Source organism: Heterodontus francisci, chromosome 4 (genome assembly GCF_036365525.1).
Source record: "Heterodontus francisci isolate sHetFra1 chromosome 4, sHetFra1.hap1, whole genome shotgun sequence".
Taxonomy (NCBI): domain Eukaryota; kingdom Metazoa; phylum Chordata; class Chondrichthyes; order Heterodontiformes; family Heterodontidae; genus Heterodontus; species Heterodontus francisci.
In genome coordinates this window covers 88,721,991-88,749,530 of record NC_090374.1, presented here as the reverse complement: position 1 = coordinate 88,749,530, position 27,540 = coordinate 88,721,991, and the positions used below count along the sequence as shown (strand labels likewise).

Here is a 27,540-nt window from a genome sequence, read left to right as displayed (position 1 = left end):
TTTCCCACACTCTCTTGGCCAGTTTGGACATAGCAGAGGAAGCCTTTCCCATGCGCTTGTTTAATTCTGCATCGAGAGACAGGTTACTGGTAATAGTTGAGCCTAGGTAGGTGAACTCTTGAACCACTTCCAGAGCACGGTCGCCGATATTGATGGAGCATTTCTGACGTCCTGTCCCATGATGTTCGTTTTCTTGAGGCTGATGGTTAGGCCAAATTCGTTGCAGGCAGCCGCAAACCTGTCGATGAGTCTCTGCAGGCACTCTTCAGTGTGAGATGTTAATGCAGAATCGTCAACAAAGAGGAGTTCCCTGATGAGGACTTTCCGTACTTTGGTCTTCGCTTATAGACTGGCAAGGTTGAACAACCTGCCACCTGATTATTGGTTATTATATGGTTTCTCTGCAGCAAATCACTAAGGAGTTAATAACAAGGAGTTTGTTGTCGTGAAGTTTGACTGAGTGTATGTCAGGTTTCATCTCTGTGATTCTTTGAGCAGCGCCATCTTTAGTCCTGGCAGCTGCTGCAGTCGCAAGCTGTGACGTTTTCGTGGCACATGCTGTATTTGCGCATGTGCCAAAACAGCGCCACCTACCGATCGCGTTGTCAACAATTGCGGTCTTTATAAAATATATATATATATAGATATATAATGTGTGTATGCCCCCTAGTGGCCAGTGTTAGAAGCACTGCTCTTCTCAATACAATATATATATATTTTTTAAACATCCATTGATTACTCATCTCCGTTTTGTGTCCTTTAGCCAACTTCCTAATCGTCCTGCCATATTCCCTTTAATACTGTATGCCTTAATTTTATAAACAAGTATCCTATGCGGCACCTTTTAAAGACGCAATAGAGCTAATAAACTTTGGTCCCATTCCTTGAAGATGAGAGGACAAAGAGGTGATCTGATGTGAGGTGTTTAAATTTTTTTTATATTGGTTTCATATCTAGGCCAGCATTCGTTGCTCATCCCTAATTGCCCTTGAGAAAGTGGTGATGAGCCACCTTCTTGAACCGCTGAAGTCCATCTGGTGCAGGCACACTCACAGTGCTTAGGGTGGGTGTTATAGGATTTTGATCCAGCGACAGTGAAGGAACAGTGATATATTTCCAAGTTAGAATGGTGTGTGCTTTGAAGAGGAACTTTCAGATGGTGATGTTTTCATGTGTTTGCTGCCCTTGTGCCCTAGGTGTAAAAGACTGCAGTTTGGAAGGTGCTGTCTAAGGAGGCATTGTGAGTTTCTGCAGTGCATCTTGTATATAGTACACTCTGCTGCCACTGTGCATGGTGGTAGATGGAGTGAATGTTGAAAGTGGTGGATGGGATGCGAATCAAGTGGGCTGCTTTGTCCTGGATGGCTTCGAGCTTCCTCAGGGTTGTTGGAGCCGCACCCATCCAGGCAAGTGGAGAGCATTCCATCCCACTGCTGACTTGTGCCTTGCAGATGGTAGACAGACGTTGGAGACTCAGGAGGTGAGTTAATTGCTGCAGAAATCCCAGCCTATGACCTGGTCTTGTAGCCACAGTATTTGTATGGCTGGTCCAGTTCAGTTTCTGGCCAATGGTAACCCCCAGGATGTGATAGCGGGGGATTCAGTGATGGTAATCCAATTGAATGTCAAGGGGAGATGGTTAGATTCTCTCTTGTTGGAGATCATCATTGCCTGGCACTTGTGTGTCACAAATGTTACTTGTCACTCATCATCCCAACCCTAAATGCTGTCTAGGTCTTGCTGCTTATGGATACGGACTCCTTCAGTATCTGAGGAGTTGCGAATGGCACTGAATAATGTACAATCATCAGCAAATATGCCCACCTCTGACCTTATGATGCTGAGAAGGTCATTGATGAAGCAGCTGACCATGGTTGGACATAGGACACTATCCTGAGGAACTCCTGCAGCAATGTCCTGGGGATGAGATGATTGGCCTCCAACAACCACAACCATCTTCCTCTGTACTAGGTATGACTCCAACCAGTGGACCGTTTTCTCCCTGATTCCCATTGACTGCAATTTGGCCAGGGCTCCTTGTTGCCACATTCGGTCAAATCAAGGGCAATCACTTCTTGAGTTCATTTCTTTTGTCCATGTTTGGACCAAGGCTGTGATGAGATCTGGAGCCGAGTGGCCCCAGCGGAACCCAAACGGAGCAGGTTGTTGCTGTTTAAGTGTTGCTTGATAGCACTGTCGACGACACTTTCTATCACTTTGCTGATGATTGAGAGTAGACTGATGGGGTGGTACTTGGCCAGATTGGATTTGTCCTGCTTTTTGTGGACTGGACATACTTGGGCAATTTTCCACAATGTCGGGTAGATGCCAGTGTTGTAGCTGTACTGGAACAGCTTGGCTAGGGGTGCGGCTATTCCTGGAGCACAAGTTTTCAGTACTACGGCTGGGATGTCGTCAGGACCCGTAGCCTTTGCACTGTCCAGTGCCTTCAGCCATTTCTTGCTATCATGTGAAAATAATATATAGGGTAAAAAAACTCTTCCCTGTAATGAAAAGAAACCAGAACAAGGGGACATATACTTAATGTAAAAAGCAAGCTGGTTAAAAATGTATACAGGAAAAATCTTTTTAGACAAATATGAATAGACTGTGCATCTATAATCTTCGGAACTATCAATTGAGGGCAGCCCTTGCCATCACCTCGACAGGAAGAAGTCGAAGAGTAAGAGGATGTACAGGAACAGCAACCCCTGCCAGACCTTCCTGCTGCCAGAAATCTCAGACAGCTGATACAGGAGCGCTCCATCCCTCCCCAGTGCACCAACAGTCCTGACATCCCTATAACCACAGTCCTTGAAATCACCATCTAACTGCCCTCATGCATTTTATTCATATTACCTTTTTATAATTCAGGATATTCCAACAACATGAATTCCACAAGAAAATTTGTTATTACATTGAGATTTAGAATGTTAAACATAAAGAATTAAGCATTACCCTTGTGTAAATCCCTGGTATCTGTCTTGTGTGTTCATTGACTTATTCTAATACTTCTACATAGTGAATCTTCAATGGCTGCAGCTTGGGAGGTGGAAGGCTGCTGAGCTTCCATTGAGGACACTTCAGATGATCATGGTGGGAGACCTGAAGTAATTTTGGCTCTTGAGAGTCTGCTGCAGACTGCAGCATCTCACTGTGAGCTGGAGTAGTCTGACCTAGTTGGCCGTGTCACTATCTAGGGCACTGGTGGAGAGGATGGTAGTGAATAGGTCTGCTTTCATCCTGAGGGAGGTCAGTAGGTGCTCTCCCATGGAGCCAAAGCTACTTGCATGGGGCAGCGCTACAACATTCGCACTACTCTGTGTGAGAACAGAGTGCAGGAATCGTGTGATGCTCCAGCAGCCTCTTTCAGCAGTAACCACTTGCTCCAAAGTTGCTTGTATGCTCTCGTTGCCCTGTGTGAAAGGCCTGATGCAAGTTGGAGCCGGACTCTTCTGTGCTCTGCGCCATTGTGCATAAGCTCACTGGTAGGCATTCCAGAGCACTCAACAGTTTATGGTGCATCTTCTGTACTTTGGACACCTGAAGTCTGCATCTGAGTCCTGTTCAGCAGGGCGAGGTCGTCTTCCTGGGTGTTGTCCTATTCCCTTGTCTCGTGCATATTTGTGCTTGGTGAATCACTCCGTGGAATATCCCTCTAGCCTACCCTGTAAACTATGTTTGTAGCCAATCTCTGAGCTGATGCTTGCCAAGGTATAGTTTGAGTGACAGTGCATCTTCCTGGATGCTGCCTTCCTCTTCCTGTGATGTGTTAAGGCCCTGTACATTTGCTACACCTGAAGTGGAAGAGATGGGCAAGGGTTAGGCAGAGAGAGATGAATGGCCGTCAAAAGCACCTGCATTTCATCATACAGAGTTTGTAAGGTGAGACAGAAGTGAGAAAAGAAAATGAGGCCAAGATGTGGGAAAACTCTGTGGAATGCCTCCTCCAATCTGTCCAGTTGCAATGGCCATGACTGGTCCCCTGTCCAAAATGTCCAACACTTATTACTCCAATAAAGACGGGATGTACATGTGACCTCGGCCTACTCTGGTGGCCACCAAATGATGTATATTGTTGCCAGCTTATTCTGTAATGAAGAAAGGAGAGTGCTAGTGGTAGCTGCCTGAGATGTTTTGAGAATATGTATATCAAGGTCAAATAGTGAGATTGTTGTGTAAGAGTTAGCATAACAGTGAGAGGAAGTGAGTTAATGAGAGTAGGAGCAGAATGAGGTGGAGTAAACTGTGGTGCAGTGGTTGTAGGAGAGTAAAAGGAAGCGGGTGAGGGAAGGGTTTTGAGTAGTGAGGCTACACGTGGTGTAGGTGTGCGGAGAGAGTAATTCAGCTCAGGGTTAGGAGTCTGACCTTGACAACCCTGCTGAGGTTACATAGGAACATAAGAACAGGTGAATACCTTTCAGACCCTCAAGCTTGTTCCACCATTCTATTGGATCATGGCTGATTTATATCTTAACTCCATTTACCTCTTTTGGTTACGTAATCCTTACTTAAAAATCTGAGTTTTGAAATTTTCAGCTAATCTAACATCAACAGCTTTTTATGGGACAGATTAGAAGTTTATTAAATTTCTCGTGACATCACATCCATTTCCTTGGAACATGCTCCTGGCATTCATCTCTTTAGCCACCTCTTTGTACCGTCTCCACTGAACATGGAGGACCTTCCCCCCCCTTCCCACCCCCCCCCAACAACCCCACTCCGGGCAGCAGTGTCTCGCTCTTCCTGCTGATCTCCTCCACAATGCTGCACCTGAAAATTTGGGGGCCCTTATCAAGTGTTTCCTGCTGCCTGCAGCCACAGTGCAACTCCCCTTTAAGAGTTGCAGGCTGCCTTTAAAAGCATCAAAGAGGAGTGATTTGTCCCTTCCATTTGCCACCCCCACTATCCACCCCACCAAACAGGAGTGCAGTTCATAAGCAATGCTGGTACAAAGAACAAAGAACAGTACAGCACAGGAACAGGCCATTCGGCCCTCCAAGCCTGCGCCGATCTTTATGCCTGCCGAAACTAAAACCTTCTGCACTTCCGGGGCCCATATCCCTCTATTCCCATCCTATTCATGTATTTGTCAAGATGCCTCTTAAAAGTCATTATCGTACCTGCTTCCACCATCTCCCCTGGCAGCAAGTTCCAGGCACTCACCACCCTCTGTGTAAAAAAACTTGCCTTGCACATCCCCTCTAAACTTTGCCCCTCGCACCTTAAACCTATGTCCCCCAGTAACTGACTCTTCCACCCTGGGAAAAAGCTTCTGACGATCCACTCTGTCCATGCCGCTCATAACTTTGCAAACCTCTATCATGTTGCCCCTCCACCTCCGTCCTTCCAGTGAAAACAATCCGAGTTTTTCCAACCTCTCCTCATAGCTAATGCCCTCCAGGCCAGGCAACATCCTGGTAAACCTCTTCTGTACCCTCTTCAAAGCCTCCATGTCCTTCTGGTAGTGTGGCGACCAGAATTGCACGCAATATTCTAAGTGTGGCCTAACTAAGGTTCTGTACAGCTGCAACACAACTTCCCAATTTTTATACTCTATGCCCCGACCGATGAAGGCAAGCATGCCGTATGCCTTCTTGACTACCTTATCCACCTGCGTTGCCACTTTCAGTGACCTGTGGACTTGTACGCCCAGATCTCTCTGCCTGTCAATACTCCTAAGGGTTCTACCATTTACTGTATACCTCCCATCTGCATTAGACCTTCCAAAATGCATTACCTCACATTTGTCCGGATTAAACTCCATCTGCCATTTCTCCGCCCAAGTCTCCAACCGATCTATATCCTGCTGTATCCTCTGACAATCCTCATCACTATCCGCAACTCCACCAACCTTTGTGTCGTCCGCAAACTTACTAATCAGACCAGCTACATTTTCCTCCAAATCATTTATATATACTACAAACAGCAAAGGTCCCAGCACTGATCCCTGCGGAACACCACTAGTCACATCCCTCCATTCAGAAAAACACCCATCCACTGTTACCCTCTGTCTTCTGTGACTGAGCCAGTTCTGTATCCATCTTGCCAGCTCACCTCTGATCCCGTGTGACTTCACCTTTTGCACCAGTCTGCCATGTGGGACCTTGTCAAAGGCTTTACTAAAGTCCATATAGACAACATCCACCGCAACTTCCCTCATCAATCATCTTTGTCACTTCCTCAAAAAACTCGAACAATTTAGTAAGACACGACCTCCCCTTCACAAAACCATGCTGTCTCTTGCTAATAAATAAAGTAGTGTTGGCTTTATGCCCGTTTAGTGATACCAAAGTGGGTGCATTAATATCGCAAGGTCCTTGCAACCACATGAACAAGCAATTGCAGTGTGCACAGTGCTGACTTTGCATCTGTATTCAGGCACAATCAATTTCTAGGTGTATGGCTGGGAAAATTGGCAGAGCAGGTTGAATGGACTGATTGGCCTGCTCCTGTTCCTATGTGTGACTCACACATGCCTCTGTTGCACTGCAGGACACAAACATACTGGTGTTGCACTAGAAGTGGAATCATATATTTTGATTAATATCAATACAATTAAAGTTGCCAGCTGTTTGACTTTGGTCCAGAGAATCAGTTTCCTTTTGACAGGGTTGTCCAGAAATTCTAAAATGTGAACACCAGAAATCTGATTTTTAAAATATGTGTTTTTTTCCTGCTTTACCAAGTGAGAGTATTTGTATTTTAAGGTGTTCAGTTTTTTTTTCATTATTGGCAAAGAAAGCATCACAAGTGAAGCCATGAACCCATTCTCTTCCTGTCTCTGTCTGGTTTTAGATTTGACAAAATGTGGTAACTAATAGTTCCTCACTTCCTTTGATCCACAGTTGGGCCTGAGGAGTTTTGGGCCACATATATATATATATATATATATATATATATATACACACTGAACAATCCCAGTAAAATGATATAAATCCTGTGCCATAAGTCCCATCTGTATATATTCTGAATAGTGACACTGGTTGGAGTGTTTATTAAGGATGGAGTTCAAAGGGCATTGATAAAACCATTGGTTCCTGCTGTCAGTTCAGCATACTTTCCATCCTTTACTGCCTTACAATACTTTCTGGCCTGTGAATGATCATGTAACTACTTATTTCTCTGATTAACTGTGTAGCTTTGTGCTGTTATGCTCCAAGCTCCTATTGGCCTATGGTTTAATATACAGACAATTCTGGCCTCTTGTGCATCCCTAATTTTAATTGCTCCACGATTGGCAAACATACTTTCAGTTGCCCGGTTCGACCACCTCTGCTGAAAGTAGCACTGATACACAAAAGAAAGGAATGTGGCACAAAGTCCAATTTAATAGACCCTTTATTTTCTGTTATGCTAGGTAAAGAACAAAACAAAAATTACAGTGTTTTCCAGTGCTACAAGATATTCTCCATGCCTTACCTCACAGGCTCATCCACTGAACAGTAAGACAAACAGAGTTCCATAGAGAAACCCTTTACTCTGACATAATCTTGATATTAAATTTTCTTTAAATAGCCAAAAACCAAAGAGTGTTCTGGGCTAATGGTTACCTTTAACTCTAGATTCCTCTTGTAAGATTGAATAGCATCAAGTAGGAATAAAATTCTAACAGCAGCAGCAACTTGCATTTATATAGCACCTTTAAAATTGACACCAATCCATTTAAGGAGATATTAGGACAGGTGGGCGATAGATTTTAAGGAGCATCTTAACGGAGGAGAGAGAGATAGAGAAGCAGAGAGGTTTAGGGAGGAAATTTCAGAGTTTTAGGGCTTGGGCAACTGAAAGTATGTTCGCCAATGGTGGAGCAATTAAAATTAGGGATGCACAAGTGGCCAGAATTGCAGCAACGGAGAAACCTCAGAATTGTAGGACTGGAAGAGATTACAGAGATGGGAAAGGGGTGAGGCCATGAAGGATTTGAAAACATGGATGAGAATTTTAAAATTAGGGTGTTGCCAGACTGGGAGCCAGTGTAGGTTAGTGAGAACAGGGGTGATGGGTGAACAGGACTTGGTGTGCGTTAGGTTATAGGCAGCAGAGTTTTGGATGAGCTCAAGTTTACAGAGGGTGCAATGTGGGAGGCCAGCCAGGAGAGCATTGGAATAGTCAAATCTAAACATAAATGTTTGGTCATTGATGTTTTATTCAAAGTAAAGAAAGAAATACTTACACTTATATAGTTCCCAAAGCACTTTACAGCCAATGAAGTACTTTTGAAGTGTCACTATTGTGACAATTGAGAAACAATATTCAGAAACAATTGAGCCAAATTGTGCACAGCAAGCTCCCACAAACAACAAATGTGAACATGACCAGATGATCTGTTTTGGTGTTGTTGGTATATGAGGATTTAATATGGCCAGTACACTGATACTACAACTGCATATATGTACTAATCCTCATTCAGAAACAGATGTGAGTAACAGATTCTTCGTGTAAAAGTATAATTGGGGACCATGTTAGTGAGGGTGTGTTATCTCTATTGATGTAGGAATCATATATATTCTGAAACAAAAACAGAAAAGAACAGGAAATATGCAGTAGATCATTCAGCAACTGTGCATTTGCATTATTTTGATTTCTGTTCATACACATTATATGTTGTTCTAGAGCACATGATATGTCAGGTTAGAGGTCCTCTAAGGGTCACTGTAGGAGTTTAAATGTCCTGACAGTTAAGACTTTTCACCTTCTTCTTAGCTCCAAGGTAACCAAACTGGATGGTAGTCCAAACACACTGAACAAAACCAGTGCACCATGGGAAGATAATGGTCCCCAAAGGTAAGAAAACATTGATTAGCTTTACAGATCAACATTTTTTTTTTGATGAACAGCAAACCTTCATCACCCCAGTCTAGCAACTGCTGAAATTACTAGCCATTCTCTTAAGTAGTCACCAATTCACCTGAATTATGTTTGCAAGCTTTACTTCTGACACATTACATTTTTTAGCTGCATTTTCTGATATTTTGTGGTAGTGATTTTTCTTTTGCCTTTGTTTGGCACTGCAGCAGTTTCTGGATTAAAACCAGGATAAATGACTTCCTCCAGAGAAAATAAATTACAATTACCCTACACATACTTTGCAAAAGTAAATATTTATAATTTGCTTATGTGATCTTTCCTCCCTGAGCAGCAGTTCAGGCCCTTTGTAAAGAAGTGATGTTCTATGGAGGAAACACATGTAGGGGGGAATTTTAACTCAATAACAGGCGAGTTTGGGTTGGTGGCAGGGGAGTGGTTAAAGTCTTAAAAATCAGATCCCTGATCCCCACTCAACTACTTCTGACTTTAACTGAGGCAGGAATGTAGGCTGGTGACAAACCTGTTCCAAGGGGGCAGGTTGATAGTTTAAATATGATAATGAGGCTGTGAGCTTCATTGCCATTCAGCTTTTCAAATTTAACTATTGTCAGTGGGTTTTTTGAGCCTTGGGAAACTCAGCAACCACATCCAGGCAAGGACAACTTGGCAGATCCATGAGGTGCGTGCCTTTACACCTACCTGCTGGATCCAGTGCGCCTGCCTGAGGAACCACCGCGGTTGTGCACTCTGCCCTCCACGAACTTCCCCATGAGGCCTCCGATTTCCCCCTTCACCAAGACCTCTGCCCACTCCCCAGGCCTCTGATTCCTCACACTGAGGTCTCAGATTCCTCTCCACCAAGGCATCTGATTCCCCCCCTCCACAACAAGGCCTCTGAATCTCCCCTCTCCACAATGAGGCCTCTGAATCTCCCCCACAGGCCTCCGTCCTCCCTCCCCCAAAGCCTATGACCTCCCCAAGTAAAGTCTCAGATACGCACCCCCCCCCACCCGCCAAGGCCTCTGCTTTCCCCACCCCTGGCTAGCCTATGAACTCCTCTCCCCTTCAAACCACCGGGCTCCCATTCCCCACTCATCCACCCATTCCGCCCCCCCCCACCGACCCTAGGAATGGCAGCCACCCACCCCCCCCCCCCCGCACCTCCCAGATAAGCCCCCATCCCAAAATTGGCCCCTCACCCCAAAATTAGCCCCTACCCCAGTGCAGACATACCTGGTCCTGCAGTCTGTACAGACCAGTTCCCTGTCCAACTGGAAGCCCGCCTATCACTCAGTTTTAACTTCACAACATGTGGAGGGTATCCTGTGATTTTCTAAACCACCAGCTCACAGCGGGTCAGTCAGAGAAATCCAGACCATAATGTCTCCTTTTTCCCTTTCCCTCACAGAACAAAATGCCACAAAAGCTGGGGTCGTTCTCCCTGGAAAAAAGGACATTGAGGGGAAATTTGATAGAGGTGTTCTAGAGTATGACAAGTTTAGATAAGGTAGACACGGAAAAGCTGTTTCCATTAACTAATGGTACAAGGACTAGTGGATCCAGATTGCAGGGTTTGGGCAAGAGAACAAGGGGGAATGTGAGGAAGAATGTTTTTTAGACAGACACTGGCAATGACCTGGAACTCGCTGCCAATGAGGGTGGTGGAAGCAGAGAGGAAGAATGATTTGAAAAGGAATTTGGGTGGCACTTGAGGAAATAAACTTGCATGGCTATGGGGATTGAGCGGCAGAGTGGGACTGACTGGATTGCTCCACGGAGAGCCCACATGGACATGATGGGCCGATTGGCCGCCTCCTATGCCGTAAATGTCTCTATAACTATGATTGTTAGCTGCAAATCTGTGCTGTGATCTGTTCCCAATCTTTTGTACCTGGTAAAAGATCATGCACATGAATTGCCATATTTGCTAAAATATTGAATGCAGACTTTAATATTAATTCTTATTATCTAGTCATGTACTGAATTGTCTTTTTTCAGTGGATTGTATATTTCGCCAAGTGAACGCAACAAATCACCAAAATTCCCTCATCCTAAACGGCGGACTCCTGGTGGAAGTGATAATGAGTCGGGTCAGCCTGGGAGACGATGGTGGGAATTGATTTTTTTTTTTAAGTAGTTGATTCCATTGCAGTTTTGAACAATACCTGGCATCCCCAGGACCTGTGCCCACATCAGCCCCCACCCAGCCTTTCCAATGCCCTTCTTGGACACATCCAAAATGCATATTACCTGAATTTATCTTACCCATTTGTATTTCTGGGTTAGGTCATCGTAGGCCTGCCTCTTTCCAGCATATGTCTGACATTCTGACATTTAACAGGGCATCCAGAAGCAGTGGAGCAAAATAAGTGAGTGTTAATCAAGTCTTTCAGATAATAAATGTAACTTACTTTTTTTCACACTGCTCTGCATATTCTGTGTATTAAAAGAAGGCACCCCAGTTTGGCAAAGTGCTGTGGCCATGATGGTGTTACAACATTTAGAAGCACAGAATGGGCAGAAGCAAAGTGTTTGCATCCCACTCCACTCAGTTCCCAATCAGGACCCTGTTGAGCAGTGGCTGTGGCATTTCTCATCTGGGGCTAGGCCTGAAGCAGCATATTAATGATGGTGCAGTCACTGGAACTTCCTAATGATTAGTTAGTTAAATGAGCATTAGCAGTAGCCTGGGAACAGCTGTACTTTTTACTCCATGTTTTCATGCCACATCGGAGAAAAGAAAAGGGAAGATATTACAGAAAAGAGAGGAAAATTCTTCTAGAAAAAAAACCCCATGAGAAAAGAAAGTTTACAATTGCAAAATTCACAGCTATAAGTTTTGAGTGTTTACTGTGCCAGCCACAGGAATTTTATGTCATTTTGTTACACAACTCCCTCTCGGGCAGAATTTAATGCAGCCATTTAAAGTGGGAATGGTGGCATGGGGAGGCTGGAGAATCGTGTCGGAACCGTCCACACGCAAATCCGGCATTCAGACGTCATTTCTGGATTTTGTCGGTGGTGGCAAGCACCAAGGTGGCATTGCCACCCCGCGAGATAGGAAACTATTTTAAATTGTTGAGCAGTTGTTTGTAGATCATTTACATCTAATTATCCTCGATTTAATGGTTGGCTCTTGGATGGCGGCTGGCACTCACCTGCCTTTGGGTTCACGACCATTAAAACCTGGCAGCACTTAGGTGAGATGCTTTAGTGCCACAACCTGGAGGGAGCCATGAGCAGTGCTTCATAGGGGAAGTGGGGGGAGTGGGTCGAGTGGCAATTGTCAGACTATGTTACTGTGTGCTCTGCAAGGGGGTTCAGGGTCTCGGGGGCTCTGCAAGTGGTTTCGGGATCTTAGGGGCTCTGCAAGAGGTTAGTGTGGGTTTGGGGGGGTTCTGTAGTGGATTACGAAACTACTGTGTGAGATGCTTGGTCGCTCCTACTGCTGGATGACAGGATTGGCAATCTGCAAGGGTGGGCACTGAGGGCCATCAGAGACTCCGCCAGGAGAATTGTCAAAAACTCAGTTGCCAAGGCAGGGTCGTCACTCCATTGACAGCACTTTGTAGGCCCACAGGTCACCTGACATGGGTCTCATACACCCTGCATTTTTGGACCCGTGGCGTGATGCAATGCCTCTGATGGAGGGAGGGCCAAGTGACAACTGAACCAGTCCATGAAGCTCCACAACGAGAGCAGCAGAAGCCGGCCATGCCAAGAAGGGCCACTTATGCCAGTTAGTGTAGCGAACTCGAATCAGCTACCTCCAAATGTCTGAGCGCCATTTTCAACAAAGGCTAAGGCTCTCCAGGGAGACGGTCACCGACTTATGCGGCCTGCTGCAGGATCAGTTGCAGCGTCTGGGATTTGGAGGGCACTGTACACCAGTGGCCCTGAAGATCACTGTGGCACTAAACCTCTGCACATCTGGATCTTTCCAGGGATCCACTGGGGACATGTGTCAGGTTTCCCAGGCCACAGCCCATGCTGCTTCAAGAAGGTAACCAACGCCCTGTTCCAGAGGGCCAGTGCCTATGTGCGCTACCAGACCGACCTTGATAGTCAGGCGGAGAGGGCCATCGGGTTCAGGGCTATTGCTGGATTTCCATGGTGCAAGATGTGATAGATTGCATGCACATGGCCATCAAGGCTCCCATGGACCCACCAGCTACATTCATCAACAGGAACAGCTTCTATTCAATCAACCTTCAGCTGGTCTGTGATCACCGAAAGTGTTCCCTGCAGGTGTATGCCTGCTTCCTGGGAAGCAGTCATGATACCTGCCTACTTTAACTGTCCCAGGTGCCACAGTTTTTCAGGCCTGCTGTTTGTGTTCAGGGATGAATTCTCAGGGACAAGGGGCACCCATTGAAGATTTGTCCTCTTACACCTGTTACGGACAGTGGGGAGATGGTTTGGATGATGTCCACTTTTCACCTCTCAACTGACCGCAGTGTTTTTAAAAGTATTGTTTTATCCCTGAGCATTTTAGTGGTCAAATAAATAGACAAAAGACAGGTTTTCTCACAGGTTTAAAAGAAAGATAAATTATTTATTAAATAATACCGAAAATATTCGCAACCTCACCCACTCACGCATGCACACACACCAGAAGAGATTGAGATTAGAGGACAGCATGCATTTTGGTCTGATTGTTGCAAAAGAGTTCACTTTGAAACCTTCTTGGTTTTCCTGGAGGAAATATTTTAACAACGGTGCAGGCCTGGTGTTCCTTTTCTTAGATCACTGGAGTATTGCAAATTCCTCTGGTTAAGATTCAGTCAAAATCGGTGGCAAGAACCTTGTTACGATTTCTCAGGTGGGGAGCTTACAAGGTCACTTTGTAGTCTCTGCCTCTATGGTTTAAAGATGTTGCAGGCAGGGTCGTCTTCTTGGCTGGAATTAATCTCTCAGCTTTCTGGCTGGGCTTCTCGCTCTATCTTTCAGAGAGTTCCTTTTTGAGAAAAAACCTTACCAGGCTTGATTTCAGTCAGGTGAACATAGATGCTCCCCCCCTGGCTGTTCATACAATGTCTTTGAATGTGTGGCCATTGTTACACAATGGTGTTTGAATGTGGCTTATCTTGATAAAGTGGTGTTATTTACCACCTATTATCTTGGCTTTGAATCCAGAGTCTCCCTGTCTATGAAGGCCTTTGTCAACCCAGTTCTTGAAGATAGGAGCCATTTAGCATTGAATGGGCTGTTTAGTATTAAGCTGTGTCTTCCCCAGGACTAGTCCAGATGTGATGATGGGTTTCGTCTCTAACAGTCACTATGTATATTTGCGGTACAGGAGAGGTCACCTGACCTCTTACTCCATCTTGTCTGCAGTAAAAATGTGGCTATTTTTAAATTTGTCTATTTTTGGGGGATTAGTTTATCAGTTCATTTTCCCAGTTCATAATTGCTCCAGTTCAGTTTAGTTCATAACTTTTCCTTGCGTGAGCGTGACATGCCTGTGAGGAACCCTCACAATGCAGTGGAGGAGAGGTACAATAATTAGCATGGCTCCACTCAAGCTACAATCCAGCAGGCCATTGGGCTGCTGAAGATGAGATTCCGCTGCCTCGATGATCTGGTGGAGCCCTGCAGTATGCCCCGGTGAGGGTCTTGGTTATCATGGTGGTCTGCTGTGGATTGCACAATCTAGCACTACAGAGAGGGAGGCCTTACATGACGACAAGATGCCTGAGTGACACTCATCCACCGATGAGGAGGAGGGAGAGGAGAAAGCAGCACTGGATGTTAAAGCACTTGCTCCAAAGGCCAGGCAGATTGAGCGACATGCCAAGGAGGTAAGAGACACCATCATAATAATCACCCGCTTCCAGCCTCCCTGATGCCCACTCACAGAGAAACCAATAAAGACTCACCTCAATGCATGTAGACTGTCGTCTCCTTTCTATTTGTGTTCCCTGCCTTGCAACCAGCTACAATCCACGCTAGTGCCCATGGGAGAACATATGTTAATGAGGACTGTGGTTACATTAGTATTCCATGAAGGGGGAAGGGCGAAGTCAGCAGCTCACAAGTAGGGCATAATGGAAAATGGCTTTCTGACAATGATCATTAATGATTTGAACAAAATAACTTAATTAATCAAGACATTGCATATTTCCTACACCTGTGAGTCCCCAAGTGTGGCTAGGTGGTTTTCCTAATACATTTGTGAGAGCTCCTACACAGTGTAATCCCTGTGACAGCAGCTGGGCTGCAGGCAGGCTGCTGATCAGGCTGCCCCTTGGCCTGTGATGACTTTGGCAGTCATCTTCTGGTTGCCTGAAAGCTAGAAGGCCCTGGCTGCCTGGGGTGTCCTGCACTGGTGCAGGACTGTCCTCAGGCATTGCGGTTGCTGAAGCTGGGCTCACTGGCGGAGGAGCTGAGGGGCCAGTGCCTCCATTCGGAGCGCCCTGAGGGGAGCCCCCAGATGAGCCCCCTCTCCTCCTGCCTTTGAAGACTTACTTGAACCTCGCTGCTCACCAGAGAAGGAAGAGGAGCATGAGAGGTCTCCAGGCTCCTGATCCCTCTCTCGCCTTGCCTATGCTGTGTTGTAGAACTCATGGCTAAGGCGATAGTGTTCAGACCTATGTGCATCTGTGAGATGTGGCTCTCCATGAGGGTTGCCAACCTCTCGATGGAGGAAACCATGTGCTTACATACCTGAGACATGGCAGCACTCATGTCATGTATGGACCCCTCCATTATCCGCTCATGGCTGCACATTGCCTCTGGCATCTCTGCCAGATGTTGCGTTACCTCTCTCTGCAACCCCAGCATTCCCATCTGCTGTTGACACCAGAGGCTCATCACCAGCCTGGGACTCAGCATGGGCTTGGCCACCCACAGTCCTCTGACTATCAGAGGCCTCGGCTGTGTCAGCCTCAGCCAGCTGCTCGGACGTGTGTGCGGTGCTCTCACCAGCTGGTGACCCTGATTGTAATGCCAGTTGGGTAACCAATGAGGTGAAAGTATCTTTGTTTTTAGTCATTCATGGGCTGTGGCTGTCTCTGACTAGACCAGCATTTATTGCCCATCCCTAATTGCCTTTGAGAAGGTGGTGATGAGCTGCCTTCTTGAACCGCTGCAGTCCATGTGAGGTAGGTACACCAACAGTGCTGTTAGGAAGGGAGTTCCAGGATTTTGACCCAGCGACAGTGAAGGAACGGCGATATAGTTCCAAGTCAGGATGGTGTGTGGCTTGGAGGGGAACTTGCAGGTGGTGGTGTTCACATGCATCTGCTTGTCTTGGTCCTTCTAGGTGGTAGAGATCGCAGGTTTGGAAGGTGCTGTCGAAGGAGCCTTGGTGCATTGCTGCAGTACATCTTGTAGATGGTACACACTGCTGCCACTGTGCTTCGGTGGTGGAGAGAGTGAATGAATGAGTGAGGTGGAAGGTGCAGGAGAGTCATGGAATGAAGCATCTTCTGAGTGGTCCTCTTCAAAGATCTCCTGCGCATGCTGACCTGTATGAAAGAACAAAGACATGAGGGGTCGGCTGTGCAGTTCTCATCATGCCAACCATACGTGATGTGGGTTCTCCAGAAGTAATGACTATGTCGATGGAAGCCAATCCTCACTCTCTTGCACAGAGCCTCCAGTCCCTCTGTCTGATATAGTGCGGCTGCCCTAGGTCCCCCACCTCTTCCTCGGCTGGAGTGAGAGGATGTAGATCTGCCAGTCCAGGCTGTTTCCCTCCTGTTGTGGGCCCTCCTGCCCTGCAAGAGGAAGGATGGAGACAATAAAAATTTGCAGAAAGATCAATGTGACAGTTCTGCTAATGACTGTCCTTCATCCCCTACTCAGGGATCTGATTTATCTCAAGCTGACACATGCTGTCAGGGGAGTTAATGGGGGTGAGCTATGAAAGAAGGTGGCTTATGGCCGAGATGCAACCATACATCTGTCAGGATGAGGTAATACCCTCGCCCCTTTGCCATTGTCGTGGTAGTGCCACCCTCCCCATGTTGCACACCCTCCCGCATAGTCACATGCAATCTCCAAAAAGGCGAGTGGTGTGGTGCACTCACCTTGTCAGAACTCAGGAGGTCATTGATCTGCTTCCTGCTCTACACCCAGTTCTGGTGGGTGACCCCAAGGCTGCTGACCTCCTCAGCATCTCCACCCATGCTTGCTTGGTCAGGCGGGAGAACCTCTGCTTGCCATCACGGGGGAAGAGAACCTCCCTCTTTCCCTTGCAGCCTGGAGGAGAATATGCAGGGAGGCATCACTGAAACGTGGGGCCACCCTGTGCTCTTCTTCTCTGGGGTGTTCAGGAACCAGTCCAGTCATGTTTTCAGCTGCACAAAGCTGACAATGACTCTAAGGCAGGAGTGAATGCAGGGTTGGCAGGCTTTTAAATATGGCACCAGCACATGCTCCAGAGTCATCTGACGGTGTAATCGGCGACTTGCATCCTACCCCCACCACGTGATTGGGTGATGCCCATGTCTCCACTATGCAAATTGGCCACCCACTGCGTGATCATGGTGGGCCAGCCGCCCATGTGAAAGATGGGAACAGCATCCTTTTCCAAAAGGACTCGTTAAACTCAGCTCCCAATACATAGTCTGAAACTACAGGATAAAACTTGATGTCTGTAATGGAAGCCTGGGACATGGCAATACAACAAAAAGAAAATTAATACTGGCACAAAATATATGTGAGCTTGGTGTACAAATCTAATGTGTAAGGACAAAATGAAAGACAATTTTGATGAGTATATTGTAGGCTGCTGTGTTTTCTCTGCTAAGTAGCTTGCAGTGTGAAATTATATCTATTTTCAGTATAGGGACTGGACCAGCTTCACATCACAGGTGAAATTAAATTGGCCTAACAAGCATTCCTTGAATAAAAACAAGAAATGCTGGAACCACTCAGCAGGTCTGGCAGCATCTGTGGAAAGAGAAGCAGAGTTAACGTTTCGGGTCAGTGACCCTTCATTGGAAGCATTCCTTGAGTCTTGCACTTGAAACAGGAGCCAACAAACAATGATGCAGATAAATTAGGCAAGATATGGTAGTCTAATGGTTATGGGATTATTCTAGCAATCGATGTTGTGAATTCAAATCCCACTGTGGCAAGATAAATATAATAAATCTGATAATTTGTGGATTGTTACCAGGAACATAACCATGAAAGCTTCCATGTTGTTAAAATATCGAACTGCTTTATTAATATCCTTCAGAGAAGGGAACTTACCATCCCCTACCTGGTTTGACCTATTTGTGACTGCAGTGTCTTAATGGCCACATGTAGCCACCCTAAAGGCCTGCTCAGGTCAGGGAAAAAAAACCTGACCCGAACCCGACAGATCCACACCGGACCCCAGCCCGAACTGGCCCGAGTCCCTCCATTTTTTCCCACGCCTGACCCGACACAACCCGATTATTGAACCTGTCTCCACCACCCTTTCTGGGAGTGCATTCCAGAGTATAACAACTCACAGTATCAAAAACAAAATCCTCATGTCACCTTTGGTTCCTTTGCCAATTAACCTTAAATCTTTGTCCTCTGGTTACCGGCCCTTCTGCATCTGGAACCAGTTTCTCCTTATTTATTCTATCAAAACCCTACATGGTTTTGAACACTTCTATTAAATCTCCCCTTAACCTTCTCTGCTCTAAAGAAAAAAACCCAGTTATACGCAGACCCAAGTTTCTGTGTGTATAAACCCTTATTCAGTGATGAATGAGTACAGCTCCCTTGGTGATCAATCTTTGTTCACTGCGGATGTTTAATGTAGAAGGAAAAAACAGATCTAATTTGATTTCAACTTGTTTGACCCAATCAGGAAGAGCCATAACAATGGAGAGGATATAGATCCAAAGCAACAAAAGAGAAGGTATGTTATTTTGAAATGTGACCTGAGTGCACATAACTGCCAGAAAATGCACAATGCAACAATGTAATGACATTGCTGATGTGCTTGTGATTGTTTCTTTGTGTTTACTTAAATTTTCTAAGACAAAAAGTACTTCAACAAAATTATTACCAGTGCCCTTACACAGTATGTTAGGCAGGAGCTACTTTTGCGGGCTAACATTATAAAATCTTAAGCTTCAACTGAATGTGCAAGTTCTTAATTTTTCACCAAAAATGTTTCCAAGCCAGATCCTTTAAAAATGAATGCTCAAAGGGTGGTACAGTGGCGCAGTGGTTAGCACCGCAGCCTCGCAGCTCCAGGGACCCGGGTTCGATTCCGGGTACTGCCTGTGTGGAGTTTGCAAGTTCTCCCTGTGTCTGCGTGGGTTTTCTCCGGGTGCTCCGGTTTCCTCCCACAAGCCAAAAGACTTGCAGGTTGATAGGTAAATTGGCCATTATAAATTGTCACTAGGATAGGTAGGTGGTAGGGAAATATAGGGACAGGTGGGGATGTTTGGTAGGAATATGGGATTAGTGTAGGATTAATATAAATGGGTGGTTGATGTTCGGCACAGACTCGGTGGGCCGAAGGGCCTGTTTCAGTGCTGTATCTCTAAAAATAAAACTGCAGCACCCTGTTACTTGTTTTGCTGCTGTAGTATTTAAAAACTAGATTTAGACAACTTTCCTTGTCAGATACACCAAGCTTTAGATCACCTGCATTTCTGAATTTAAATTAGCCCCATAAAAGCATTATTTTACTGTATGGGAAAAATATGGTCCCGTAAATTGGCAGCAATCCTAAAAATACATGAAATTATTGAAACTAATGAAGAGAACAATTAAGATTAGATTAGAGATACAGCACAATTAAGGATTAACACAATTTAAGCTATTAATTTCTTTTGGTGCCAAGCAAGATCAGAGCTTCATGCCACTATTCTGTAGCCCATTAATGATTTCAGGAATATAAAGTCTTAGTTCCTGATCAGTAACTTCCAGTGTGGAGCAGCACTTGTACAAAACCATCCATCACCAGATCTGCCTGACCCACATCAAGCACTTTTGGGCTTTACTCTCCTCTGCTGAAACTGCTCATGACTCCAGTATCATCTTGGAGATTTAGATAACCCAGGTTTCCTTTCTCCACTACCAACCATTTCCTTAACCTCCTTCCCCTCTCCCTCCACCCTCACCTCCAGCATCTACAAAGCAATTATTAGGATATAATTTTCCATCTCAATGCCACTTTTTAAACATGTGTGAATACATTTTCCTTTAAGTCACAATGATTAAATCCTTTAAATGGAAAGTTCTATCTAAAATTGACTCCATGGTCTCTTCTAATTCCTTCTGTATCCAAAACATATTTGTCAGCGATTTAACATTGCTCGCTGTTCACAACGCCTATAGCTGTCCACAAACCTTTCACAGGCTTTTGAGTTGCTCCTGGAGATCATTTCCAGCAAGACACTTTCTACAGGGATTCTGTGACAAGCAACAGGGTGGCTCTTCAACCCATCACATCGAAGAATCCTCATTAAGACAGGCAGAGTCTAAACCAGGAAGTATAAATTAGAATATTTAATCTATTGTAAAATGATGTATAGAAAGCAAACTCAGAGGGAAAGAAGGATGGGATTAAGAGAAAGCAATAACAGAGACAGAAATTTTTAACATCTCCAACAATAATTACATTCTGAAGGAGTGAGACTCCGCATATATAAAATTAAATTTTCATGAGCCTGAGAGGTTGTTTGACAGTAATTAAAACTTATCACACCATTAAAAATTGACTTACATTTGAATGCAGAGCCATAACTTTTTTTAGCGTGTTAGTGGGTAAGTACAGCAACTTCACACCCTTAGATGGACTTCAATGTTGAGTCTGTTGGCAAGGTTGCAATGTTGTGCAGCTTGTGGAGGAACAGGGCAAATCAGGCAGCAATTTCTGGATTTCTGCCTTCAGCTGCACATGTGCAGGTTCTGGAAGTTGCTGTCCAATTTACTCCATAATAAGTGTACGCTGATAGCCTCATTGTTATTGTTAACACAAAATCCAGGCTAGCATTATTGTAACTGAATTTATTGAGTGATAATCCAGTTAATTACTGCAAAGTAAAACTCATTTTTTTGGTCAAAGGTCACGATCCCGTGGAAACACCAGTGGCAGTGGTAGTGAGTCTGAAAATTCCAGTAGAGAGCGTAAAAGACGAAACAGGTATGCCACATAGGGGGTAATTTTATGAGTCCATTCTATTGTTGGGGAAACTTTTGCACCGGAAGCACGTATTGGAAATTCGGCAGTGTGTAAATGATCCAATAGGGAGGAGGTTGGGGGTGGGTAAAAGCAAATCATTGGTACTGTAGCATGAGTTTGTTTTTAATAGCTTTTTAAAAAATTACTTTGATAAATAACCAAGAGTAAATATTTCTAGTGTACTTTACCTTCAGTATCAAACCTAGCTCAGTGGTAGAACTCCTCTGAGTTAGAGGATCATGAGTTCAAGACCTATTCCAGAAATTGAGCACATAATCTAAGCTGACACTTGAGTGCAGTACTGAGGGAGTGCTGCATTGTTGAAAGTGCTGTTTTTGGATAACTCTTTAAACTGAGGCCCCATTTACCAGCTTTGATGGATGTAAAAGATTCCACAGCACTATTTGAAACAGGTGGGGAGTTGTCCCAGTGTCCTGGCCAATATTTATCCCTAAACAAGTATTACCAAAAATAGATTAACTGGTCATTTCTCTCATTGCTGTTTGTCAGACCTTGCTGACAAAACAGTGACTACACTTCAAAAAAAATTCATTGGTTGTAAAGCACTTTGAGATGCCTGAGGATGTGAAATGTGCTAAGTAATTACAAGTTCTTTCTTTCTTTAAACTACCAGTATACAGGCTGGTATACATGAGGGATCAAGGACAGAATCTATTTGGTTAGAGGTCAGAAAAATAGAGGTACCATAACACAACTGGGTGTATTCTAAAGACCACCAACTGATGGGAGATATAGAGGAGCAAATTTGCAGGGAAATTATAGAGAGGTTCAAAAACTATTGTCTAGTGATAGTGGGGGACTTTTATTATCCTAATATAGACTAGGATATTAATAGTATGAAGGGCAGCGATGGGGAAGAGTTTCTGAAGTACGTTCAGGAGAATTTTCTTGATCATTGTGTTTCTGGCTCAACAAGGAAGGAGGCATTACTGAATTTGGTTCTGGGGAATGAAGTGGGTCAAGTGGATCAAGTGTCAGAAGGGGAACATTTAGGGAACAGTAATCATAATATCATAAGGTTTAAGTTAGCTCTGGAAAAGGACAAGGAGCAATCTAGAGTAAAAATATTTAATTGAAGGAGAGATAATTTCAGTGGGGTGAGAATGGTTCTGTCCCAGGTAAATTGGAATCAAAGATTGACAGGCAAAGGTGTAACAGAACAATAGGCTGCCTTTAAAGAGGAGATGATTTGGGGTCCGGTCGAGGTACATTCCCACGAAGAGAAAAGGTAAAGCAACCAAAGCCAGGCTCCCAGGATATTGAGAGAGATAGAGAATAAGATGAAGCAGGAAGAGGGTGCGTATGACAGATTGATAATACAAGTGATAACCAGGCTGAATAAAAAAAGTTAAGAGGGGAAGTGAAAATGGAAACAAGAAAGACCAAGAAACAATATGAGAAGAGACTGGCAGATCTCATAAAAGGGAATCCAAAAGTCTTCTATAGCCATATAATTAGTAAAAGAGTAGTAAGAGGAGTTGTGGGGCCGATTCAGGACCAAAAAGGGGATCTATGCATGAAGGCAGAGGGCATGATTGAGGGACTAATGAGTACTCTGCATCTATCTTTACCAAGGAAGAAGATGCTGCCAAAGTCATAGTGAAAGACGAAGTCATTTTTTTTATTCGTTCGGGGGCTGTGGGCATCACTGGCTAGGCCAGCATTTATTGCCCATACAAAATTGCCCTTGAGAAGGTGGTGGTGAGTTGCCTTCTTGAACCGCTGCAGTCATTGGGGTGTAGGTACACCAACAGTACTGTTAGGAAGGGAGTTCCAGGATTTTAACTCTGTGACAGTGAAGGAACGGCGATATAGTTCCAAGTCAGGATGGTGTGTGGCTTGGAGGGGAACTTGCAGGTGGTGGTGTTCCTATGCATCAGCTGCCCTTGGTCCTTCTTGTTGGTAGAGGTCGCAGGTTTGGAAGGTTCTGTCAAAGGAGCTTGGTGAGTTGCAGCAGTGCATCTTGAAGATGGTACACGCTACTGCCACTGTGTGTCAGTGGTGGAGAGAGTGAATGTTGAAGGTGGTGGATGGGGTGCCAATCAAGCGGGCTGCTTTGTCCAGGATGGTGTCGAGCTTCTTGAGTGTTGGAGCTGCACCCATCCAGCCAAGTGAAAGTATTCGATCACATTCCTGACTTGTGCCTTGTAAATGGTGGACAGGCATTGGGGAGTCAGGAGGTGAGTTACTCGCCACACAATTTCCGGCCTCTGACCGGCTCTTGTAGCCACAGCATTTATGTGGCTGGTCCAGTTCAGTTTCTGGTCAATGGTAACCCCCAGGATGTTGATTGTGGGGGTTTGGGCAATGGTAGTGCCATTGAACATCAAGAGGAGATGGTTAGATTCTCTCTTGTCTGAGATGGTCATTGCCTGGCACTTGTGTGGCGCGAATGTTACTTGCCACTTATCACCGTCTGGATGTTGTCCAGGTCTTGCTACATATGGACACACTGCTTCAGTATCTGAGGAGTTGTGAATTGTGCCGAACATTGTGCAATCATCAGCGAACATCCCCACTTTTGACCTTGTGATGGACGGAATGACATTGATGAAACAAATGAAGATGGTCGGGCCGAGGACACTACCCTGAGAAACTCATGCAGTAATGTCCTGGGACTGAGATGATTGACCTTCAACAAGCACAACCATCTTCCTTTGTGCTACGTATAACTCCAATCAGTGGAGAGTTTACCCCCTGATACCCATTGACTCCATTTTTGCTAGGGCTTCTTGATGCCATACTCAGTTATATGCTGCCTTGATGTCATGGATAGTCACTCTCACCTCACCTCTGGAGTTCATCTCTTTTGTCCATGTTTGGACCAAAGCTGTAATGAGGTCAGGAACTGAGTGGCCCTGGTGGAATCCAAACTGAGCGTCAGTGAGCAGGTTATTGCTAAGCAAGTGCCACTTGATAGCACGGTTGATGACCCTTTCCATCATTTTGCTAATGATCGGGAGTAGACTGATGGTGTGGTAATTGGCTGGGTTGGATTTGCCCTGCTTTTTGTGCACAGGACATACCTGCGAAATTTCCCATATTGTCGGGTAGATGCTGTTGTTGTAGCTGTACTGGAACAGCTTTGCTAGGGGCGCGGCAAGTTCTGGAGCACAAGTCTTTAGTACTATTGCCAGAATGTTGTCAGGGCCCCTAGCTTTTTCAGTGTCCAGTGCCTTCAGCCGTTTCTTGATTTTTTTTTTATTTTTTTATTTTATCACGTGGAGTGAATTGGATTGGCTGAAGACTGGCATCTGTGATGCTGGGGACCTCAGGAGGAGGCCGAGATGAATCATCCATCGGCACTTCTGGCTGAAGATTGTTGCAAATGCTTCAGCCTTGTCTTTTGCACTGATGTTCCACGGATCCCCCATCATTGAGGATGGGAATATTTGTGGAGCCTTCTCCTGTCAGTTGTTTAATTGTCCACCACCATTCACGACTGGAAGTGGCAGGACTGCAGAGCTTAGATCTGATCCATTGATTGTGGGATCGCTTAGTTCTGTCTATTGCATTCTGATTACATTGTTTGGCATGCAAGTAGTCCTGGACTGTTGCTTCACCAGGCTGACACCTCATTTTTAGGTATGCCTAGCACTGCTCCTGGCATGTCCTCCTGCACTCTTCGTTGAACCAGTGTTGGTCCCCCTTGTTTGATGGTAGTGGTAGTGTGGGGGATATGCCAGGCCATGAGGTTAAAGATTGTGGTTGAGTACAATTCTGCTGCTGCTAATGGCCCACAGCGCCTCATGGATGCCCAGTTTTGAGTTGCTAGATCTGTTTGAAATCTATCCCATATAGCACGGTGGTAGTGCCAAACAACACGATGGAGGCTATCCTCAATGTGTACACGGGACTTCATCTCCACAAGGACTGTGCAGTGGTCACTCTTACCAATACTGTCATGGACAGATGCATCTGCGACAGGTAGATTGGTGAGGACGAGGTCAAGTAGGTTTTCCCCTCTTGTTGGTTCTTCACCACCTGCCGCATGCCCATTCTAGCAGCTATGTCCTTTAGGACTCGGCCAACTTGGTCAGTAGTGGTGCTACCGAGCCACTCTTGGTGATGGACATTGAAGTCCCCCACCCAGAGTACATTTTGTGCCCTTGCTACCCTCAGTGCTTCTTCCAATTAGTGTTCAACATGGAGAAGCACTGATTCATCACCCGAGCGGGACGATAAGGGTATTCAGCAGGAAACCATCCTTGCCCATGTTTGACCTGATGCCATGAGACTTCATGGGGTGCGGAATCAATGTTGAGGACTCCCAGGGCAACTCCTTCCCGACTATGTACCACTGTGCCGCCACCTGTGGTGGGTCAGTCCTGCCGGTGGGACAGGACATACCCAGGGATGGTGATGGTGGTGTCTGAGACATTGTATGCAAGATATGATTCCTTCAGTGTGACTATGTCAGGGTGTTGCTTGACTAGTCTGTGGGACAGCTCTCCCAATTTTGGCACAAGCCCCCAGATGTTAGTAAGGAGGACTTTGCACGGTCCACAGGGCCGGGTTTGCCATTGTCGTTTATGGTGCCTTGGTCGATGCTGGGTAGTCTGCCCAGTTTCATTCCTTTTGAGATTTTGGATGGGCTCAAAATTGATGAAGAGGAGGTATGAGAAAGGCTGGTTGTATTTAAAGTTGATAAGCCACCAGGGCCGGAGGGGATGCTTTAGAGAATGCTGAGTGAAATAAGAATTGAAATTGCGGAGGCATTGACCATAATCTTCCAATCCTCCTTTGATACAGGCATGGTGTACAGGACTGGAGAATTGCAAATGCCATACCTTGTTCAAAAAGAGGTGTAAAGGTAAACCCAGCAACTACAGGCCAGTTAGTTTAACCTTGGTGGTGGGAAAGCTTTTAGAAATGATAATCCAGAACAAAATTAATAGTCACTTGGATAAGTGTGGATTAATTAAGAAGAGGCAGCATGGATGTGTTAAAGGCAAATCATGTGTAACTAATTTGCTTGAGTTTTTTTATGAGGTAACAGAGAGGGTTGATGAGGGTAATGTGGTTAATGGTGTATGTGCATTTCCAAAAGGCATTTGATAAACTCCCACATAATAGGTTTGTCAGCAAAGTTAAAACCCATGGAATAAAAGGGACAGTGGCAGCATGGATACAAAGTTGGCTGAGTGACAGGAAACAGACAGTAGTGGTCAACAGTTGTTTTTTCAGACTAGAGAAAGGTATATAGTGGTGTTCCCCAGGGGTTGGTGTTGGGTCTCCTGCTTTTCTTGTTATATATTAATGACCTAGACTTGGGTATACAGGGCACAATTTCAAAATTTGCAGATGACATAAAACTTGGAAATATTGTGAACTGTGAGGTGGATAGTGATGGACATAGACAGGCTGGTGGAATGGGCAGACACATGGCAGATGAGATTTAATGCACAGAAGTGTAAAGTGATACATTTTGATAGGAAGTCCAAGGATAGGCAATATAAAATAAAGGGTACAATTCTAAAGTGGGTGCAGGAACACAGACAGCCCGGGGCATGTGTGCACAAAGCATTGAAGGTGACAGTGCAGATTGAGCAAGTGGTTAAAAAGGCTTATGGGATCCTGGATTTTATAAATAGGGGCATGGAGTACAAAAGCATCTCTCTCAAATCTCCTCTCAAAGGAGAACAACCCCAGATTCTCTAATCTATCCACATAACTGAAGTCCCGCATCCCTGGAACTATCCTCGTAAATCTTTTCTGAACCTTTGTAAAGCCTTTACACCTTCCCAAAGTGCGGTGCCCATTCTATGAATCTATGAAATGTGATTTTTAATTTGATTCTGACTTTTCTGAATACTATTTGCCCCATAAACTCATAGAACATCTATAAGTGTAATTTTAAATGAAAGATAAAACACAGCCCAAATATACAGGACACCATCATCTTCCACTCATGACCACTTCATCCAGAGCGTGACCTCATGAAAAATCCTTCAAATGATGAATTCTCCTAAATCTGAAAAAACTGTTATTTGCAGTCCATGTAAATGATCATGTAATTATCTAAAACATCTCAAAGTTCAGTTCTTAAAAATACAAATTTATTGTTTAATTTGTCCACCTATTTCTATGATAGTGTGCATGGGTCAGATTATGCTAAAAAACTAACATGTCTGAACATGGTACACCATTATTAATGCATACATTGGTCAACAGCTTGTAGCAAGGAAGAGATACACCACAGTTGCTGGCTCATTTGCACCACTCTGCTGTTAGCTTTGCAGAAATGGCATCTCGTGCTTAATCTCCCTGTGATTTTCATGAAGTTACTGACCTGGATTTTGCGGTCAGCAGTGAAGCGGTGGCATTCGACACTGACCACGCTGAGAAATGCAAACTTACCTAGTTCATTGGCTGCAGTGAGAATTTAAACTTCTGGCTGCAGCATGGTCCACCAATGAGAGCATCAGCACAGCCTTGCATTGAGGCACATTCCTGTCAAAGCCACACCTCCTACTACCATCAGGAGCTGAAGACACGCTCCCTTGAGGTTAGTCTTCAGCTCAAAGGCAGGTGAATGTTTTATTTTGATTTTAAATATTTTAAGCACTTTTTAAAACTTT

The 27,540-nt window shown here is 45.0% G+C and overlaps 1 protein-coding gene across 5 annotated transcripts in view; it reads left to right on the top strand.

Moving 5' to 3' along the window:
• The window catches only part of epb41l4a (erythrocyte membrane protein band 4.1 like 4A), a 402,316-nt gene that overhangs the window by 322,809 nt on the left and 51,967 nt on the right, over window positions 1-27,540 (top strand). For 3 of the 5 annotated variants that reach the window (XM_068029826.1, XM_068029825.1, XM_068029830.1), the window contains 4 exons: window positions 8,707-8,787; window positions 10,810-10,920; window positions 18,608-18,658; window positions 20,822-20,899. In XM_068029826.1, coding sequence (XP_067885927.1) covers window positions 8,707-8,787; window positions 10,810-10,920; window positions 18,608-18,658; window positions 20,822-20,899 — 321 coding nt within the window. The remainder of the gene's footprint in view (window positions 1-8,706; window positions 8,788-10,809; window positions 10,921-18,607; window positions 18,659-20,821; window positions 20,900-27,540) is intronic. The other 2 variants (XM_068029827.1, XM_068029828.1) reach the window with 2 other exon arrangements.